We start from the raw sequence: 23,082 nt of genomic DNA on the forward strand, positions 1-23,082 counted from the left end.
GAGGCGGCAGTGATCGGCGGCCCAGCGCGTTCAGGTTGTCGCCTATTAAAAGCGTGCAATAGGCTTAAAGCAGTGCTGCGCCGCACGCGTGCCCGAGCAGATATCTGAAGATATTTATTGTGTTAAGGTTGTCGGCGATAAGTCATGCTGCCGCGTTCGTCGGTGGCCGCCGCCTCACCTTCGTTCTTTCCCGGTGCTTACTCGCAAAAGCGTCGTCGCAATCGCGCGGAAGTCGGAATCAGCGATCGACCGATCCACGCACTTCTCGAAGACGGAAAATCTTTGGCGGCACATTGGGGGGTCGGGAAGTTCAGCGGCGCAGTAAAATTTTATGGCACAAAAAGTTATCGCGGTACGCATGGTACGCACTAACCGGTAGGCGTAGGACGAAGCACTACGGCTTAAAGGGGTCATGAAGCACCCCTTGGGCTGATTGAAAAAACACATCCTGCGGAAAGCTGACACGGCTATGAACTGCTCTGCCAAATATTACAGTCGTGCGCGCCGCGTAATGGCCACAAGCGGAGCGCGAAGTTGCCGTTTCCCCAGGCACCCTCTTTTCAAACAGAGGCCGGTTCTCACTCTCGTCGGTGGGCGTCTGTCCGCTGTACGTCGCAAGAGACATAGCATGCTTATTGGCCGATAGCCGACGTAAATCGAGAGCGGCGTTCGGATCAGATGCGCTTCTTGCCGCGGGGTGCCGCCACATGCCGGCGCCGCACTCCTCAGTACACGGTAGCCGCACTCGCACAAGCGAATCACAGCGGGAGAGCGATCGCGTTTCATGACGCGCGCTGGCGTAACTTCTTTCCCCCATGCCATCCCTCCCTGTCTAGCTTCCAGTGCGCTCGTCGGCACGAGAAAAGAGAGAAAGCGCTGGGAGCGTGCGCCAAACCCCCGTAACTCCGCTGATTCTTGACGGATTCGAGAAATTTTTGCGGCAATCGATTCGGGAGGCAGTACACTCCGATACTGAGGCCATTAGATCATTACTTGGAAAAGTGGTTCATGACCCCTTTAAGCGGTCAGCGAATGCATTAGGCTCTATGAGACTCGGTCGGGGATTCATCGCAACTACGTTTTAACCGTTAGTACGCTTAAAGCGGGTACGTATTAACGAGGTTTGACTGTATTATAGCAATGCATGTGGCTGGGAATTTCCAACTGTGTTTCAAAGAATGCTAGAAATCGCTTGCTCTTCTCTCGGCAAATTAAGTCATTGACGGGCACAGCTACATCCTACACAGGAAAGGATACGGTGACTGGTTAATTTGATGATTGCGACAACACATTCAAGGTCACCACGTGCTGATATGATGCACTGACATGGCACACTAGCACAAAAGAAGAGAGAAAGCACTTAAACCGTGCGACAAATCCCAGTAACTCCACTCACGCTTGACAGATTCAGAAAACATTTGCGGCAATCAATTCATGAGGCAATGAACTCCAATAGTGAGATCATTTGATGAGTACTTGAAGTGTTGCAGGGCTCCATTCTGTTCAAAGTCTGATCTGGCAGGCACAAAGAAAGAAGTATTTTAGTAAAGGAATTTTTCAAGGTGTGAAAGCGCCATGAAAAATACCACCTTCACCTTGTATTAGTGAGCCTCTGTAGAGAGCGCATTGTGTGCACTTTTCCGTCTCTACAAGCCCACTCACACAAAAGGGGGTGCGGCAATGTTGTGCCCAGTGTTGCGACTTTATTGAGAAGCCCGAAAGTGACCACTGTTCTATCTCTCGAATAGTCTTGCCCCATGCTGTCAAAATGGAGCTGTACACCAGAATGTAAGCAGGGTTTTGGGTATGGAAAGATGCTTTGGTGCGGTACTCCTAAAACTCTTTTACCATATAAACACAGTAGCGTTAAAGAGCTCCTTTCGCAGAAATTGCGGCGTAGGCATCAGTGTCGGCATAGTTGGTTATGAGTGAAAAATCATCATCATGCCCATGACCAAAAAATCAAGAAAGATGCAAGTAAGATAAATAATAATAAATCTTTGGTTCGAGGGAGAATCGAACCCAATAATAATATCTGTGATTTAACGTCCCAAAGCCATGATATAATTACGAGAGACGCCGTAATGGAGCGCTCCAGAAATTTCGACCACCTGGGGTCCTTTAATGTGCACCTAAATCTAAGTACATGGGCCTCAGACATTTTCGCCTCCATTGAAAATGCAGAGAATCGAACCCAGGCCGTTGTGGCAAGCAGGTGTTCTACCACAGAGCCACGCCATCTCTTGGAACTGCACTAAAATTAACTTTCATGCTTCACAAACATACGCATCCTGTGTACAGGTGTCACAGTACAAGATGTAATATCACAGTAAAACAGGGTACAAGCGTGTATTGCCATGGGGCGTCACACCATGTGAATTGCATAACGAGTTGGTGGTTTAAAGCCGGCCACCCATTACAAAGGCACACACATTACTGCGCGTATTCCCTCACGAACACGTAGTGGGTGCATCGCAACTTCGAAAAAAGTATCACGCAAATAATTGCTGCTGGTTTAAAGCATGCCACCCATTACAAAGGGCATACACATTACTGCGCGTATTCCCTCACGAACACGTAGTGGGTGCATCGCAACTTCGAAAAAAGTATCACGCAAATAATTGCTGCTGGTTTAAAGCATGCCACCCATTACAAAGGGCATACACATTACTGCGCGTATTCCCTCACGAACACGTTGTGCGTGCATCGCAACTTCGAAAAAAGTATCACGCAAATAATTGCTGCTGGTTTAAAGCATGCCACCCATTACAAAGGGCATACACATTACTGCGCGTATTCCCTCACGAACACGTAGTGGGTGCATCGCAACTTCGAAAAAAGTATCACGCAAATAATTGCTGCTGGTTTAAAGCATGCCACCCATTACAAAGGGCATACATATTACTGCGCGTATTCCCTCACGAACACGTAGTGGGTGCATCGCAACTTCGAAAAAAGTATCACGCAAATAATTGCTGCTGGTTTAAAGCATGCCACCCATTACAAAGGGCATACACATTACTGCGCGTATTCCCTCACGAACACGTAGTGGGTGCATCGCAACTTCGAAAAAAGTATCACGCACATAATTGCTGCTGGTTTAAAGCATGGCACCCATTACAAAGGGCATACACATTACTGCGCGTATTCCCTCACGAACACGTAGTGGGTGCATCGCAACTTCGAAAAAAGTATCACGCAAATAATTGCTGCTGGTTTAAAGCATGCCACCCATTACAAAGGGCATACACATTACTGCGCGTATTCCCTCACGAACACGTAGTGGGTGCATCGCAACTTCGAAAAAAGTATCACGCAAATAATTGCTGCTGGTTTAAAGCATGCCACCCATTACAAAGGGCATACACATTACTGCGCGTATTCCCTCACGAACACGTAGTGGGTGCATCGCAACTTCGAAAAAAGTATCACGCAAATAATTGCTGCTGGTTTAAAGCATGCCACCCATTACAAAGGGCATACATATTACTGCGCGTATTCCCTCACGAACACGTAGTGGGTGCATCGCAACTTCGAAAAAAGTATCACGCAAATAATTGCTGCTGGTTTAAAGCATGCCACCCATTACAAAGGGCATACATATTACTGCGCATATTCCCTCACGAACACGTAGTGGGTGCATCGCAACTTCGAAAAAAGTATCACGCAAATAATTGCTGCTGGTTTAAAGCATGCCACCCATTACAAAGGGCATACACATTACTGCGCGTATTCCCTCACGAACACGTAGTGGGTGCATCGCAACTTCGAAAAAAGTATCACGCACATAATTGCTGCTGGTTTAAAGCCGGCCACCCATTACAAAAGGCACACACATTACTGCGCGTATTCCCTCACGAACACGTAGTGGGTGCATCGCAACTTCGAAAAAAGTATCACGCACATAATTGCTGCTGGTTTAAAGCATGCCACCCATTACAAAGGGAATACACGTTAGTGCACACATTCTCTTACACAAACACAGTGGGTACACCGTTGTCATAAAAGTGCTCTTGAAGAGGGTGGAAACCTTTACGTTTACTATAGGTATGTCGTCTGTGTGTCACTTGGTGACTGAACATAATGACAAGCGAAACGGAGTGCGATGAGGATGGGCCCAGATATGGATATCGCGTTCAACTCTTAAAGGTGAAGCTTAAGCATCCCCCAATTTTTTTACTCGCTTAATGAAATGAGACAACTGAAAAAAATTTAAAGGGCCCCTAAACCAACCAGAGGTTGAAATTTAGTTGTGGCGTTGCAGTTGTGTATGAGTCTACAACGAACATGCAGCGGTGAGAATTTTTCAAAACTGTGCTGTAATAGCGGAGTAACACGCATTTGAAGATACAAAAGAGGCCCTCGCTCGTTTCACTCTTTCCTTCGCAGTGCTCCATTCGTTGGATTGTCTCTCCTCCACGCCGAGTGCTCCTCCTCATCATTGTGAGGAGGAAGAGCGGCGAGTGCGCGTATTTGCGTGCAGACAAACAGGTTCTTTTTGTGGATGACCGAGCAGACGACAATGTTGACGTCATGGTGAATGCTGAGGGGCTGAGTATTGCCCAAAGGCGCAGAGAGGAACGTACTGTATTTTGGAATTTGCGCGGTGCCCGCAGCTCATACACTGCTGCGTTCTGCATTGCTGATTGTGACACCATTCTGTACTCTATGTGCGCGTTTACTTAAACTTTCAAAAAATGAGAGGTGGTTTAGGGGCCCTTAAGGGTGCAATGAAAACGCGGGATCATATTTTTGGGAAAATTCTAAGAATTAAAAAAAAAAGGGGGCTAACCTTGCACTAAGCCGTGCAAGTTTTGAAGCAGTGAAACTGGACGATTCTGAAGACTAATCTGATTGCTTCCAGGTTGTTTCTAGGCGTTAGCTAGGTGGTGAGGGTTGTTTCTAGGTTGCTTCTAGTTTGTTGCTAGGCTTTAGCTAGGTGATGCTAGGTTGTGTCTACGTTGATTCTCAGCACAGAGAGGTTCAAGTTAAACCACACATGGTCACAGACACGACACGGATGTCCAAACTCCAGAGACAGAAACTCGCGCTGAAACAAAGCGTTTGTACCTCTCACAGGTCAATGGGCACGTTGTCGTTGGCGTAGACCTTCCATTCATTCGGGGTCTTCTCGCAGTCACCATTGCCTTTTCCATTCCCTAGTGTTGGGCTAACTGTTGCCTTCTTTTTTAGTGGACCAGTGGTGAGTAGTGGGATTTACCCAATTTCTGTGGCACATACCCGTTTATGATGGACAGTTTTCTGACAGGTCACACAAATTTCTCTAACACATACCCGTTTGTTGGGCCAACCGCTGTCCTCTTCATTTTTAGTGGACCAGTGGTGAGTAGTGGGACTTACCCAATTTCTGTCGTTTTTATACTCGTTTATGAATCATGATATGGCATACAACCTACGGCTAGCTCAAACAGCTTTGCCATTAAAATTAAAGCCAGTTCTACACCTGTCAAATCTGAGTAAACAGCGGAGCTGGAAAGCAAGCGCCACCACCTGGCGAACACAGATTTGAGTTCTTTCTTCTGCTTCTTTTCTTATCTCTTTTTTTATACTGCTCTCTCCCCTTCTTTCCCTCCTCCTCACCCTCACTTCTCTTTCTCAATCCTTGCTACGCAATAGTGTACATGGCTACGCTATCGTTTACCCGCTGACCTCCTCCTTTCCTTCCTGCTCACCCTTAATCACTCCTCCTATACTTCACTTCCCTTTCCCATCCCCTTGGAAAACTATACTATACAAGGTTATGCCATGCTTTACCCTGTCCCCTCCTCCTATCCTTCCTCCTCACTTCCACATCACTCCTCCTCACCCTCACTTTCCTTTCTCACCCCCTTGCTATACCATACTATGCATGGCTATGCTATGCTAGGAGCTGCTTGGCACATGCACATATCTGCTTTCTGTGGCGCATAGTGTACTTCAAAGTGCAGGTAGTCATGCGCATGTAAATGACATGTAGTCAATATGCACCAGGTGAATATCGACCATTTGTGATGAGTGCTGCCAAGTTTTGAGCCTATATGAATACACGTTTTCTTCCAATAAAGATTCTGTGGCACATATCTGCCGATTTTTCTGTCTATGACACTGGCCTTGAAAACAGAGCCTGAAAGCAGAGCTTAAACAGCTCTGCTTTCAAAAAGTTGCAGGTTGGAGCTTTTGCATAGCTACCAGGACCATAGGCAAAGAACCACGTTTAACAAGGCTTACCCTTGAAGTACAGCTGAATCCTACTATAATGAAATTGATGAGGTGGGTGAAAAATTTGGTCGCAGAAATTCACTGTCCCAATATGATGAAATAAATACGTGGCACGTGACTCGCTGACGCAAAAAACAGAATTTAATGCCAAAAGTTAGTCAACTTCGCTTGTTTCCACTACTTGGCAAACAATGGCACAATGCGACTTTTGCATGCCGCCAGCAGAGCAACTGCTTCATCATCATCCTGTGACCCGATGCAACGCCTGATGATATCGAATGCGTCCATGACCTGTGAAGTCGTCGATAGTGTGGGATCACGTCGCACTGTGGTCATTTTCGTCTGACGAAACACTCTCTTCCTGGACGACCATTATGTCTTCATCCCACATTTTCTCGTACACCACCAAGCATGAGTTGGCTTGGATGAACTCGCTGAGATGTACAGCCGTCGGCACGAACACGAACGCTCTGCAGCATGACCTGAAACTTTCTGATTGACGCCAGCACTGCATAGCTTTGGGTTATGTTGCTGAGATGTAACCAATACATGCCGAAATACTATCCCAAGCATACCAAGGTATTATCTTGGCAACAGTGCCTAGCACTTCGCGGCTGGCATCAGTCAAACTAGTTCATGCCACGCTGCGGAGCGTTCGTCTTAACCGTGCCGACGAATGTACATCGGCAAGGCTGCTCACGACTGTGATTTCTTCGTCCAGCAAGCCGTCCTCATATCGATCTGTGCCGTCATCAAGAACTTTGTCCGCAGAATCCGAAATCTTGGCACACTGCACAATTAATCTGGCATGGCGAAAGCAGTTCGCGACCACGGCACTCCCCGTCTCGCACCACGAAGCAGCACTCATTTGGAGTGCCAGAACAGGTCGAACAATCTTTCTGTCATGGCCCAAATGAGTTTTTAAAATCAGCCTTTGAATAAGGCGCTTACGGTAGGCACACTTTGACCCCTTGGTCGAGGGGTTGAATGATGGACGTGCAGTTCAGTGGCAGAAACTTGAGCCGCACATTCTCGAGCTTGGCGCCCTTGATGGCATGCACTGAACAATTGTCTAGGAGCAGACAAACCTTTTGGTCTTGCCTGTTCGTGTCCCGGTCGCTTGAACGAAAATTTCGTCGAAGCAGACTTCCTTGTGCCAGGATTCAATTGCAAATGCATGAGCACAGTTTTAATATGTATCAGCAGGCTACGCAATGAATTTGTGCACGTGGCCACGTGTGCTTATTTCTTTTAATTGTGACTGGGTGTCACCCATATAAACTGTTACCACCACTCGTCGCAGTCCACACCACAATGTTTAGAAACTTCACAATTGTTTCAGAACTGTACTGTTAAATTACACCCAGGAAACTAGTAACCAAGTTTATTCTATAGATAATGTGAGCACAAGCGATAACGCTGGAAGGTTTGATAAGGCATTTATAAAAGCTGACACATTTCACAGGCGAGCAGATTACCAACAGCTGACGACTGTGATTGGCACTATCAGTGCACAGCGTGCATCGCTTAAGGCTTTGCATTTCCTGGGCGCCAGTTCGCCCAATAAAGAGTTTCATTTTTTAACAGTCCAACTGCCACCTTCTTCTGCCAGGTCAACAGCTCCATCAAACAATCATCATTACATTCCGACAGCCTTCTATGGGCTCTCCAACAGGTACTGACAACTGCAGCAGCCATCTTTTCGAAGCTCTACAAGTCACACTGGGCAGCAGAGTCGACTGTGTGTCCTGATTTGTGCTCAGCATTTAGAAAAGTCAGAAGGCTGCAATGAAGCAAGTGCACACTCGATAAAATTACTGGATAAAAACAGGGCCACCCACAACACTGCATAATCGGACAAATCCTGCCAGTCAATTCTCACTCAATAAGATTGTTCTGAGTAACCAAGCCGAATCGTGAAGATTATGCTGCAGACTCTGGGCACTGGAAACACGTCGTAGACTGAGACTTGACTGGCTCTCTCAGCACAACGGTAGTTAAAATAAAAGTCCATCATCAACACGATGACAGGCCCAGTCTTTTTGTGCATCCCTCATGGTGCCAGCTGTGCAGCAAGTGCACACACTGCTGGCTCAAGCTGTACTGAGCGTTCCACAGTAATTCCCTCTAGTGACACCTGCCCGGGCATGCATGGTCACCTGACCTGGATGGTGGTGTTCCTGGCAGTCCTGTCCACCTGGTCAGTGAGCATCACAAAGGGGCTGGTGGCATCTCGTGTTGGACCGGAAGCGGGACGATGCCCCACTGCTGCCACCCTCCTTGGAGATGGGCTTGCTGCATTCACGAAAGAAATCCACAAAAAGGCAGGGGTTCAGTGGAAGATGGAAGCGAGGAAAAATCCTTCAACACGGGGTGTGAATAAGAACTTGAGAATAAGATATTACTCTCTATCTTTCCCGTCTCTCAAGGATTGGAAGTTTGATTAACGTATGTAAAGCTTGAGCTCATCGAAGCTGTGGCCTGCAAAATTAAAATGATGTACCACTGATGGGCTCACAACTTAAAACTGTGTCCAACACAAGTTGGTAGGTTTCTCAGAGTTATTTTCGTGAGAACTTCTGATAATTCAATCTTCTGATAATTCAAACCAAGTCTTTGAATTATTGGGGGCCTACTGCTACTTCTGGGACACTGCACCCAAATAGATGTTTGGCATGGCTGTCAACTTCCCACGCGGACTCACACTGGGCGGCAGATGCAGAGGGATCCACGGTTTGTGCCGTAGATGAGCCCTTCACCTGGCCGAGGCAGCCAGCGCACCGAGTTGAGGCTGACCGGAGGCTGGCCAGCAGTCCCGCCTGGCTGGCTCAGGTTTCCCACCTGCTGAAGCTGGCCACAAGACTGTGCAGAAAGGTCAACCAGAGGAAGGGAAAAGCTTGAGACGTCAACATTTGCTTGAAGCCTTTCCAAATATATAAACACGATAGACACGGGCAAATACTCGAATATTCGAATGAATATTACAGTATTCGAATTTAGTTCTACACGAATTTAAATTATTTGAAATTTCAACATATTCAAAATGAAGAAATAAACTAATATCTGACCGCACGTAATCTTCTTGTAAAGGCGATTTCATTGCAGCGTCGGGTGCTATGCCATGAAACCACCTATCCGGGGGAAACACACACTGCCGCGAAGCCACACTTCAAGGTTCAATATACATAAAAAGCTCGTTAATTCGGATTTCACGGGACCGTAAAAAATCTCCGAATTAACCAAATGCGACTTATTGAAAGCACCAAGAAAACAATAAACAAGTGTCTATTATATCAATGCATTTTAATTTTCTTGATGAATATGTAAATCCAGTACTTATTTTGCACAAGAGCAGAGCAAAAGCCACAATTGTCGTAATTCACGACTGAGTTCGCAACGTAACTGCGGCTCAAGATGCCCGTGTCTTAAGTTGAAACATGCTCTGGACCCACCTCTCAATACAAATCACTACCAACACCACCACATGCACGTGAGGATAATTTTTTCACAGGAAAAATCGCGGACAACTGATCATTCGTCCATCACAATGTAGCAAGCGAGTTTTATGCCAGCATGTCGACCACGGCTGATGCCCTTCATCTTCAGCAGCTTCCACGCTGTTTGAATTTTGTAACATTCCACGCGCATTGCCCAAAGTCAAAATGAAGCCACTGAGCGCCGCATCTGCTGTGGACGAAACCGTGGTTTCGCTACAGATACGATCATAGCATCAATGCAGTTCTGAAGGCACACGCGCAGCCTATGTCCAGAGTAGAAACGAAACTGCTGAGCACCCCAAGTGCTGCTGAATAAACCTGGTTCGCTAATGTACAACCATGGAGCCCTCGTGTGTGTTCCCCTTCCGTCCCTGTCTTCTTGCGCTGTTTTTTCGTTACGATGCTACGAAACCAACTAGCCCACCGACAAGCATTAAAACCATGGAGAGCCACTACAGTAAAAGCTCGTTAATTCGAATTTCTCGGGACCGGAAAAAATGTCCGAATTAACCGTATGTCCGAATTATCGAATGGTCGAAATAAACACAATAAATGCACTAATTTTTTCAACATACCTTTACTTAACAAAGTAATCGCGGATGCTTGTCTGTTTTCGAGCAGATATTCGCGCGGACACAATTTTTCTGAGCCCTTCAAGGTGCTCAGCAGCTCGCATGATGTCTGCAGTGTCCGCAAGTTTCACCAGTCATCCACGCTTTTCGGTTGGCACGGTAATCCACAGGAAGATTGTTGATGTTCTTAAAGCAGCGTGCCTTTGAACCTTTCCGATAACGAGAAGCAGCAAGCGCTCTGTTCCCGTCACGTTGGTGGCTAAAAGTACGGTTACTCGTTCCTTGCTTCTTTTGCCGCTGATACAAGGATCCCCTTTCATCACTCTTCATCACTTATTGTCGGGAGAGCCCATTATTCAGAGCACGCAAAATTTCTACTTTGGTGGTGAAGTCCTTGGCCTCGTACTTGGGCTGCTTCGCCGGCTTTGCCATCGGCGTGGAGTGTGGTCACACGATAAGTCAGCACAAAAGCACCAGCAACGATCAAGCTAAAGGAGCCGTAGTGAAACGTTCCTCGATAAATCGGCGATCAATGATGCAGCACACCAACGGGAACAAAGCAACAAAACCCACACGCGAAAAAAAGGCGTTCAAGCAGTCTCAATCCAAGCCAAGTCGATAATTGATGTCCATGGCGATGCTGCGTTTGAGCTTCACTTTTGTTCCGAATTGTTCTTTTTTCGTTTTCGAGCCTCGCCAGCGGCCCGAAAGTCGCCGAATTATCCTATTTGCGGTCAAATCTGTCCGAAATAACGAGCGCCCAGTCTCATAGAGTGATGCGTATATTTACAGGGACCAGATGACGTGTCCGAATTAACCGATTTTCCGAATTAACGAGAGTCGAATTAACGAGCTTTTACTGTACAAAGTTCTGAAGGCCCACGGCCGTTTCAACAGTTCGCGAACACCGTTTTCGCTCTCTTGCATCGCACATTTGTAGTGCTTCGTGCTTGGCGAGCTCCGAGAATTGTCTCAATTAATTAACCCAGTTGCAGCCAAATATGACCGAATTAAAGGGACACTAAAGGCATTTTACAACTCAGTGTGGACTTTTAAAATACCATTCAAGAAACCTAATGGTGCTTGTTTCGTGACAAGGAAATGCTTAGTATGAAAGAAAATCATGCTTTATTGGTCTGCATACTGTTAGTGCGATTCAAACCACCTGCCTCTCAAGGACTAGTGACGTAAGCACTCCCCAAAGCTGCCTTTAGCGGGCGCTACAACAACACCTTTTGTTATCTGGCAACACTGCATCTCCACCGGAAACGCACGCAAGAATACTTCCTGTTATGCTTGTTTTCATACATTTTGCTGGCCGTTGTTGATTGCATTGTAGTGCAATGTTTTCCGCAAATGGAATAATTACAACGAAGCGCTTGATACTCGGACACTGCTGTGTTAGGAAGCTGCATGCTATACGGGCGTCAGTGCGGGAGCACGGCTGCCCCATGTGTGTCGGTGAGCCTCTGTTTATGCCGCTGGCGCACTGTGCCACTGAAATGTGACAAGATCAACCCATGTACAGTCGCCGACCGTTTATTCAGATGCTGAAAATTCGGACATGCTTGTTTATCTGGACACCTTCGCAGCACCGCCGCTCGTCCCACTGCACTAATGTAAACACACAACCGAAAATTACGACACCTCACAGAGCGCTGTTAGGTTTCTCAGACTCCAGCTGCCTGATCGAGTGTGATGTCGATCGCCATGACAGGCTGTCAGCGATGTTTACAATATTTTTGCTCAGTTAACAGCACTGAAAGGTTGCACTGGCTATGGCTGGGAGGTCGTGCCAGTGTCAAAATCCCCACAGAAATTACAGTCGCCCATCTCGGAGGCTACGTTTGTTGGTGACACATAACGGTCGCCTTTTGGCTTTAGCCAGCCAACTGTTCATTGAATGGCTGCCACGGCCAAACCACAGGTCAAGCCAAGCCACGGTCAGAGTCAGCTCGGTGTGGCATTTGAGGGTTTGTGTTACAGTAAACTAATACACTGTATTTGCAACGTTTGCATTGTCAGTTGTTTCTATGGCTTGGTCTGACCTGCATCTCACGCTTTGCGTCTCGCTCTCTCGTTTGTTGCTTTGTGTGCGACGCCCGAGTTCTGCTGAAACAGCTCCAACGTCGCCCGTTCCATCGGCACCGTCGAGACTAATGATATAGGCTTGTAGGAATATTCGAGCACTTTGAATATTTGAACGAATATTACAATATTCGAATTTGCTTTGAAACAAATTTAAATTATTCTAAATTTTGAAGTATTCGAAATGAACAAATATACATATATAAACCGCATGTAACAACTTCTAAAGGTGGTTTCACTGCAGTGCAGATTTGCCGTACAGTGAATACACCTTTCCAGGAAAAATCCGCATTGCCGCGAAGCCCCACTTCAAAGTTAAATGAAAAATTACCCTCGCATCAATCGATCCCTTTTTAAGTTTAAATGCTCGTTATACTGGCTTATATGCTCTAAATAAAATAAATTTTAAAACGTAACATATTTTACAGGTTTTTCACTTGCATTCTACCGAAAGTCACATCCTGTACTATTTAAAGTTGCTTCCACTTCCCTTTGAACCAAAAAGAACGACATTTGCACATGCCTTGCTTCAATTTTAAGAAATATTGTGCAGGTTAGTTGGGTAATGACAAATATGCTAAGTTTCATTTATAATATGTGAATTGTACTATTCGAATTCGATTTGAAATTATTTGGTCAAATCACTAGTCACTTCGAACCTAAAATTTACTATTCGCACAAGCCCACTAACGAAGAAACGTATTAACTACGAGACACTGATGATTGCGAAAAGAAGCAGTGATTGTTCACTCGGTGAAGCCAACCTTAATCAAGTTCCTCAGGAGTTTTTGCCGAGTTAGATGATCATGAGATCATCCATCAGGTCCTCGAACTAGCGAAGGTGTACAGTGACTCCGATGATGCATGGCACACCACAGCCGTCAAATGGTGATTTAGTGCAGGCCGTAATCAAAGCTATTGTCGACCTAGGGTGATGGCCAAGCACTGCCTGAAGTACAGGTCGACGTGGTCGCACACAAGCGTGCGTGTGTGAAGACGTGCACTAACATTTTTTTCCGGCCACTGGGCCAATAAAGGTGCATTTTTTCTGGTGAATCCTTTTTTTTTTTCGGACTTTCACTTACTCGGCTTTTCGGCAGTACCCGCTGAGTACGAATAAACAGTCGGCGACTGTCGATGTCCAAACACTGGCTGAAATACAGGTCGACTTGGTCGCATGCAAGTCCGTGTGTGTGCAGATGTGCATTGACAAGTTTTCCGGCCACTGGGCCAATAAAGGTGCATTTTTTCTGGTGAATCCTTTTTTTTTCGGATGTTTGATTATTCGGTTTTTCGACAGTTACCGTCGAGTCCGAATAAATGGTTGGTGATTGTATACCGTGAAATCTGTGTGCGCAGCTTTCACTAGTGTGATCCTTGTCGGACCAATGTTCATCCCCTCTGAGGAGTCGTGCGGAGGGCACGTGATGACTCCTTCGGCTCTGAGGCGTGGAGAGAGATGGTTCACGAAAACAGCCACGAGAATTACCGTATTTACTCGCATAATAGGCGCACTTTTTTTTTCAGAAAATCTGGCTCGAAGTTAGGGGTGCGCCAATTACGCGGGGTAAAATTTTCGAAAATTTTTTCGACTCTGTTCTCGCGCTTTAAATCTGCACATTTGTCAAGTAAAAGGCGACTTTATCGTTTACCAATTAATTCAGCATAAAACAAACATACCTACGTACCTTTTAATGAACAAGCGAGAGCCGTCAACTGCACACACACACACGTAAAATTTATTTACACAAAAGTCGTAGGTGTTCCTCCTTTTCCCTATTCGGAGTCCGAGTCGGAGATCACACATTCATTCTCACAGAGCAGGGATTCGTTTTCGGTGTCCGAATCATCCACACCCCACAACATGTCATCCTCACTCGCATCCAGTGCGTTCGAGATACCCGTCTTCTTGAAGCTTTTCCTGACGACTTCGTCGGAGATCGCCTGCCACGCTTCCACGATCCAAGCGCAGAGCATTTCCACAGGCGGCCTCTTAATCTTACCACCTGGAGTCAGCTGATGTTGTCCTCCAGCCATCCAGGTGGTGTACAGCCTTCAAACATTGTCCTTGAAAGGTTTGTTCAAGGACACGTCCAAAGGCTGCAGTATCGATGTGAGGCCGCCCGGAATCACTGCCAGATCTGTGCGCAGCTCCTTAGCTCATCTCGTACGCGGTCTACTAGGTGCCCACGAAAACTGTCCAGGACAAGCATGGACGGCAACAACAGACCACCCGGCCGCCGACCCCAGACTGTTTTCACCCAATCCACCATGAGTTCCGCGCTCATCCAGCCTTTTTCCTGGACTCTGATGTAGATGCCTTGAGGGAATTTTGCCTTTGGGAGCGTCTTACGTTTAAAAATAACGTAAGGCGGTAGCTAGCGCCCATCCGCTGTCACCGCCAGCATTACGGTGCATCGTTGTTTATCAGCGCCAGACGTTCTGACGATGACGCTCCGTGCACCTTTCTCCTCCACTGTCGTGTTCCGCGGCATATCAAAGCAAAGGGGGGTCTGATCAGCGTTGCCGATCTGGGACAAAATGAAGACTTTCTGCTGTCGGAGCTTTATAACGAAACGGTGGAAGTCCACCTTCGCAGTGCGAGGCCATGGCGCCGCATGAAACGAGTTGTCCATCCGGAGCTGGCTTTGAACTCTTTTGCTTCGATGCCCTGCGCTCGGGCTATTCTGCGCGCCTCAGTCTGCACAATATCCAATGAAACAGCACAGCCGTCTTGTCGTAGCTCCCGTATATGCCGGACCAGTTGCTCTTCGACGTTCGGATACCTGCCGGTCTTGGCACCGCGGAAAGCCCGTCGTGTCTTCTTCGTCGCCTTAAGTTTTTCTTCTTGATCCCTCCAGTACCGAATACTGGTTTCTCCAACGCCGAAATGCCTGCTTGCAGCCCGGTTGCCGTGCTCCAGCGCGTACTGCACTGCCTTCAGTTTAAACCCAGCCGTGTAGCTCGCGTACTTCCCCATGGTGGAACCAAAGTTGAATGCACGACCACAACCTGACCACAACATACGCACACCGCTTGCAAAATGGCGTTTCTTTCTTTTTCTCTGATGGTGGTGATGGCGATCGAGCCCCCGGCGTTGTACACGTGACCTCCAAAAAGCGCGGCGATTTGGGGGGTATCAGTAATTGATGTAACAGCCGTTTTTTTTTTTTTTTTCGCTCATGGACGCTTTTTTTTTTTTCAAGTTTTATTTCGACAAACACGTTGGTTAGGTCGTTGCACTTCGAATTTTTTTTTATTTGCCTTCTTTTTTTCTTCAGGGTACGGGGACCGCGTTCCAACTGTACCGCTGGGGGGTAGAATCGTTTCTGATCACGGCCAAGTTCGGGGTGCGCCTATTATGCGCGGAATTAAAAAAAAATCGAATTTTCCGCGACCAAACTAGGGGTGCGCCTATTATGCGAGTGCGCCGATTATGCGAGTAAATACGGTATATGAAACGGAATCCGGGAGATCTACTCAACGGGGGAGGGGGGCGGTACTGCGATAGCAATTATATGGACACTGTCAGCGGGATGTTGCAGTCGCCGCTGATCTGTACAGAGTACAAACCGATAACATCGCTTACGCATCGTCTGTTTCATGTGCGAGTAAAAGCGCGCCAGCACTAGGGACAAACGTGGTTGAAGCAGAGATGAAACGACCCGGCCATCACCGTCGCACGAAGGGCACATGCGATAACATCGCTCCGCATGCGAGGCCTGTCGTCGCTTGCTACTTCATGCGCAATTAAACTGAGTTGAACCTTTCTACTACGTGGCCAGACAACTTTGCTCATGTGGCCAGACAAAGCACTGGACACGCGGGGCAAAACTGGATTTCCGGGAGATTTTCCTATGACTTGTACAACCGGGAGAAATGTTGAAAATCCGGGTGTCTCCCGGGTAATCCGGGAGACTTGGCAAGTATGTATATGTAGCCCTTCCTATTATTACAGTTTTACTTTTCCGAAAAATTAAAGCCATTTCTTCGTTCTTCCATTTCCCTTATATGGGCATGCAGCATCATGACAAGATCGACAGAACAGCGCTGTGGGGAAACAGTGTTTTGAAGGGCAGGTTACACGACTTGCTTACGCTACGGTTGATTCCATAATCCTCTGCACGAAAATGCAGTGAGCACATGAGCAGATTTTGTTGTTGTTCATCCCACATTCATAGAAGCGCAGTGCTCAGACATTTCGAGCATAGGAGTTCCCTCCGTGGCGCCCATTGGAAAGTCGTTGATTTCGTTGCTGCAGCAGACGTTACAAGGACCCATCATTCTCTCTAAATTGCAGTTAGAGTGAGTTTCATGAGCCAGCAAAGCCTGCACAGCAATATGCGATAATGAAACCACCCTTGAGATGCTACTACGCAAGCTAAAAAATTTACCTCAATTTCTCAATTAGTAGAGCACTGCCGCTGATAATATTGACATTTTAGACATTCTCAAACACTGACCATTCACTCTTTTCCGAATGAACATGAATCGAGTTAACGAGCTTTTACTGTATTACCTTTGCCTCAATTATTTCTTATGTTTAGAAGGTAGCTATACGGGCTTATATACGCTAAGTATACTAAATTTTAAAACGTAACATATTTTACCACTTATAACTTGCACCCTACTGCTATTCAAACCTTGCTACTAGTATTCGAAGTTGCTTCCACTTCACTTCGAACCAAAAGAGTGACATTCGTACATGCCAAGTTCCAATTCTTAACTATATTGTGCAAGTTAGTTGGGCCATGGCAAAAATGCTCATTTTTCTTTACAATATGTGATATGTACTATTCGAACTGTTTGATCTGAAATTACTTGACAAAATCCCTATTCACTTTGAATGACCTATGAACCTTGAACTTACTATTTGCCCATCCCTCATAAACACTAGCAAGAATCTATGCCACAACCTATTTACTTATTTCTAAATTAGTCATCATCTAAATTTCGTACTCAATAATGTTTCAAATTCCCGAGTTTTGCCATCAAAACCAAGGCATTCTTTATCGCACCTAAACCTAAGGAGATGGATGTCCTTGCACATTGCCCCCATTGAAATGTGGTCGCTCAGGCTAGAAATCAAACGCGTGCCTTCATGCTTTAATCGCATTACACCTCAGCCACTAAGCTACCATGGTGGGTCTCACAAACCTTTATGAACTAGACCAGCTATGAATATTTAGCGATAAACCCTTCTCTACCACGTGCGTAAACTCGTTTGGAAGGAACGTATTACCAGTCTAAGCTTAATTAGACAAGCAAGATAAAAGTAACAAAAACGCTATCACAGGGTGCAGTGGATGTGGTATGTGTATGTAGTGAGGAGGTACCGTATTTACTCGATTCTACCGCGCCCTCGATTGTAACGCGCACCCTTTTTCCGCGACCAAAAAAAAAAAAAGTAATACATCGATTGTAACGCGCACCCATTTTTCGTGAGGGAAAAGAACAAAAAAATGTCCGTAAGAGTCAAACTTCGCACAATCAGAAGAACAAGTATTTGGGTTTTAAAGAACTAAAGTTTCAAAAAAGTAAAACACAAAGTCAAAAAGCGGGCCTTGCCGCTAAAACTGTCACCACTACGGCGGCGGTACGAGTCGCGTAATGGATCAGTCCTCGTCGCTGTCGGACAACTCCTTGTCGCTGTCAACACTCTTCGATTTCGGGAAACCGGCCCTGCTTTTGTCCACAGAAACTTTTTCGTGAAGCTTTGCTGTAAAAAATATTCTGCTTCTGTTTGCGCCAGTCTCGCGCGCACGTTTCGGGAACTCCGAACGACCGCGATGCGGCCCGATTTCCGTCCGTCTCTCTGCACATGTAATAACTATTCTGTTAAATGCGGCATCGTGGTACACTAGTCGAGTATTTGGAGTCGACACTTCCATGCCGTCGATGCGAACGCAGAACGGGATGACAATCTCCTCAGCACACGTACGAATTGAAAAAATGGCAGAAATGCCCAAGGCGCGTAGGAGGCGGCCATTTTGAAATGTCGATGACAATAGGATAACCGAGTTTTTTTTTTTTCGGTACTCGATTCTAACGCGCATGCGATTTTTGGACTCGTTTTCCCGGAAAAAAGGTGCGCGTTAGATTCGAGTAAATACGGTAATCGACAAGGGATTGGCACAGGTTGCATTACTGGATGAGTAGACCAAAGGCAACCAGGAAGGTGCTGGCAAACTGTTCCGACTGTCAAAGTGGCACAGGCACGAGTCTCTGAAGACAGGAGGCGGTACTCACCGATGATGAGGAGGATGAGCCTTCAGCATCCGGTGGAGTCAGCTTGAAGATTTGGGCCACCACCTGCAAAATTCACGTTAAATATACATACGTATATGCGGAAGCAAAGCTGAATACCAAAGGCAGCCAAACACTTTCTACACCAAGTCAGCTTAGGACATGTCGGCGCGGCTCTTGGGCATCCTTTTGAGATTATTACGGAGAACAAGATCGGGTACAACTCTAAGTTAGCTTAGCACATACTGTACCAAAAAGCATGCCAATAACTCCGGGTGCAAGAAAAGGATCGCGAAAGAATGCTATGCCTTCAGGAAGCACATACTGCTCAGATGCTTATGTGGGCCTTGAATGAGAAGAAGAGGAACTGATGGAGGGGCCCCATTCTCGTTAGCTGCAACACAACAGGTAATGAGGTCATGACGACCAGAACTGAAGTTATTTGTTTTCTTAATTAAGTGTAGAAATTATGAGCTAAAGGGAAATGCAAGAGGGCAAGAACACTGTTCCCATGCTATGTGACGCTGGCAACACTTCCGATGTTGAATCATATACTTAGGTAAATGCTGAACAAAGTGGATGGGGCAGCGTGCACCAAATGCATGATGCTGAGGCTGCAGGTTTGGCTACTGCTGGTGGCAAGTTGTTTTTTTTTCCACTCTAACCTTATAATTTCTACACCTCCATTAAAAACTCCTAAGCGATCCTTGGTTTCACACATACATGCGCGTTTCTTTCTACACTATCACATTTGTGAAGTGTCATACACTTCTTGTGTTGAAAAAAACATAAAAAAGAATGCATAAGTACCATACATGACATGAACGCTTGTAATTCGTATGACGTAGCACAACATGACAGGCACAGAGAAGAAGGACACACACACAGCACTAACTTGAAATTAAATATTTTATTTGCGACCACCCATGCTATTTACTAGGCTTGTGCAAATATTCGAGCACTTCGAATATTTCAACGAATCTTACAGTATTGAAATTAACTTCGACATGAGTTTACATTATTGCAAGTTTTGAAGTATTCGAAATGAACGAATAGACATATATAAATCGCATGTAACACCCTTGTAAAGGTGGTTTCACTGCAGTGGAGGTGTGATATACAGTGAGTACACCTATCTAGGGCAAATTCGCACTGCTGCGAAGCCCCACTTGAAGGTTAAATGAACATATTGCCCTCACATCGATTCATCATTTTTTTTTTAAGTTTAAAAGCTTAATATCCCGACTTATATGCTCCAAGTATAGTAAATTTTTAAATGTGACGTATTTTACAGGTTATAACTTGCATTCTACCGAAAGTCAAATTCTGCTACTATTCAAAGTTGCTTCCACTTCCCTTTGAACCAAAAAGAATGACATTTGCACATGCCTTGTTTCAACTTTAAAAAATATTGTGCAGGATAGTTAGGTCATGACAAATATGCTCATTTTTCTTTATAATATGTGATATATACTATTCAAATTCGCTTCGAAATTATTCGAAATTCGCTTCAAACCTAAAATTTACTATTCGCACAGGCCTACTATTTATGCATAATTGGTACTGTGTTGCGCTAAGCCATACAAAGTTTGAATTCTAACCAACTAGCCTGGCAACGTGCCTTGCCCATGAACACTGGTGTTGAAGTCACGGACACTTTGCAACAGTAGTCGCAGAGACATGGCATTAGCACTACTTGCCTCCCTGTCCTGGGTAAAGTAACCCCGAGTGGCAGCGAACCCAACGACCAGGTACCGGGCGAGCGGTGACAGGCTGACCGAGATGGCATTGGCCCCAAAGCTCCAAGTGTGGAGGAGGGTGCCTCGTGGCCGCAGGGAGTACACGCACAGCGAAGCCCCCAGCAGGCCACAGGGCACCAGGGCCGCCAGCAGACCACCGCCCAGGGCCACACTCGCATCGTTGTGGATCTTGCACCGCGGTGCTACCAGGCATGCCTTGGCTGCATTACCAAAAGGTGACAGAGAGGACACTGTTGGTGTACGCGACAGCAGGTGTTTGTACAGAGTGATCATTTGGCCAAGCTGGTTAACAGTTTACAAGCAAACAGGACAATAGATGAAAGCTGTACAGTCTTCACTGATTCAAACGCAACGATTTTTGTAGTGTAACAACTAGTATAGTGTACTAGCTGTTACAACTTCTGTAGTATAAGCGATTGCTCGTGATAACCCCGTCATGAGGCTACTAACCTGGCCAACTAAGGTAACTTTGGCTGTGATGTAATGTTCAAGTCAAAATTACAATTATATCGCACGAACTGAAGATGCTGAAAACAAAAATGTTTGTATTACATAGCCCTAAATTTTTGCGGTTCAATCCGTGAGTACTGCACACAATATCGGTGCTGACTGATGACCGACATTTCTTAATTAGGAAAAATCAGTAAACGAACTTGAACCTCCTGAACAAAGCTGAAGGGCAAGCCAAAATGACTTTCTTATGCCCATTATTGCCCTTTACTGCAATGTATGCCTAATAAGGTGCAAAGAAAAAGATGCAGGGGTGAGACGGCTGAAAGTGAATTGAGAGCAGTTTTTGGTGCAACAAAGTTTCGATTTTAGAGCAGAAGAACTTTAATTTGGTGCAGTTTAGCAGCATGTAATATTGCTACATGCATATTGCTAGTTTTAGACTGTGCACGTGGGCGCCTAACGAAGAGGACAACGAGCCGTCTCCGCTTGAGCTCGGAGCTGGACCGGTCAGCACTGCAACCGCTGTTTTAAATATATCGTGTTTATAATTTACAGGAGAGGCGTCTCGCCATTCAAGTAACAATAGGTCATCTTAGGAGCTTGAAAAAACAAATTTGTAGCAACTTGGGGGGAGAAGTACATACACTCAAACCTCATTATAACAAAGTAAAGTCACATCTGCCACGAAAATAACTTCGTTATATCCGAAAATTCGCTATATCCGTGTTCGTTATATCGAGGTTTGAGTGTAGTTTAATCGATTGAGAATACACATAACATTGAAACAGCCTTTGCAGAAAGTTTTTTTTAACAGATTATCGCCAGGTATGAACTACACTACCTTTTCACATACGACGAAACCTATATAGCCCCAGTAACAAACGACAAATGAAATAATTGAGAAAAGGTTCTAAAAACTAAGTTCACTCCATAAACATACAAAGAAAACAAAAAAACATCACACTTTCAAAAAATAAAAAAATTGTGACTGCACAAGAATTGTAGTTACATAGCAGTAGGCCTTTGCTTAAAATGAGTGATATGATTCATCAGATTACTTCTTTGGCTTTATTGCAGGTCTGCTTATTTAGCTGTTCCAAGCTTTCCCAGAGCTTCCTGTAGGTCAGTGTTACTCTTTGTCAGGAGAACATCACAATAAGCGCCTTCAGCTATCTGCTCGGCCATGCGTTTGGTGTAGCATCAAGTGTACTGCACGCTTTTAACAGGCGACAGCAAAAGCGTGACTATCTCGTCAAATGTACATGTACAGTAGACTCTCATTAAACGGAACCTGAAGGGACCAGGAAAGTATGTTCCGTTTAACATTAGTTCCATTTACTGAGAGATGAACAAAGGTGCAGAATACAAGTACGAAACCAATCTTGTCTGAAGCACTTGTTCCATTTAAGCAGCAGTTCCGTTTAAGAGATTTCCATTTATCGAGTCTACTGTATGGTATTGCAAGCATTGCACCATTGTAAGCGTACAGCACACTTTCATTAGGACACAACACAAACACGCTTCGCATCATCCCACTGACACCTCCTCGTCCAAAACCCTTAGAGCATCGCGGAGACACTTCGCATGCAGGAAGCTGGTTGTCGCCATGTTGATGCACCAAGGTACTCGCCTCACCCGTGCACGGTATGGTGCGTGACAGTACGAACATTCCCACAGCAAACTTGCACGCACAACAGAGGAACACGCCACGCACAACGAAGAACCTGAGGGTCAACCCCGCTACGCATTCCACTTGATAGTTTTCACTAAGCGACACTAGCGCCAGAACACACAGCCTAGCGAGTAGAAGCAGCACGCTCGGGGCACGGCAGCACATTTCTGGGGGGTCACGCATATATTTACAACAGCCCAGAGGAGGTTATGGCGGCATCATGGGAGCCTTCATAGAGAGGTGCATAGAAGAAACACGCTTGGGTCCGTCTATGTGTTCTACGAACGTTTAATTTTCTTGGTGCTCTGGCGTTGCTAGGTGCTACTTGGAAAATCATGAGGTCAGCTCAGCCTTTTTTCCCCACTGAAGCTCATGGTGGAATCAAAATTCCTGCTTTTGAGGCTGTTTTGGAGCAGTCCAGTGCCATTTCTGCACTTTTTATGCTGTTGGGGCAGCTTGGCGTAGGAAAACTGAGTCTTATTAAAATGAGCAATACGCACAGCTGTCTCACCCCTGAAGATGGCATTGCAGCCTGCGGTAATGCTATACAGCCAAAGAATATTTGGCATATTTAG

The 23,082-nt window shown here is 45.8% G+C and overlaps 1 protein-coding gene across 2 annotated transcripts in view; it reads right to left on the reverse strand.

Annotated features, from left to right (window-relative positions):
* LOC119386777 (activating molecule in BECN1-regulated autophagy protein 1A-like) overlaps window positions 1–23,082 on the reverse strand; it is a 125,500-nt gene that overhangs the window by 4,870 nt on the left and 97,548 nt on the right. For both annotated transcript variants that reach the window (XM_049413237.1, XM_037654053.2), the window contains exons 14-17: window positions 20,323–20,582; window positions 18,626–18,688; window positions 8,924–9,081; window positions 8,384–8,514 (exon numbers count right to left, since the gene is read on the reverse strand). In XM_049413237.1, coding sequence (XP_049269194.1) covers window positions 8,421–8,514; window positions 8,924–9,081; window positions 18,626–18,688; window positions 20,323–20,582 — 575 coding nt within the window. In that variant the 3' untranslated portion in view covers window positions 8,384–8,420. The remainder of the gene's footprint in view (window positions 1–8,383; window positions 8,515–8,923; window positions 9,082–18,625; window positions 18,689–20,322; window positions 20,583–23,082) is intronic.

This window comes from Rhipicephalus sanguineus, chromosome 3 (genome assembly GCF_013339695.2).
Source record: "Rhipicephalus sanguineus isolate Rsan-2018 chromosome 3, BIME_Rsan_1.4, whole genome shotgun sequence".
Taxonomy (NCBI): Eukaryota; Metazoa; Arthropoda; class Arachnida; order Ixodida; family Ixodidae; genus Rhipicephalus; species Rhipicephalus sanguineus.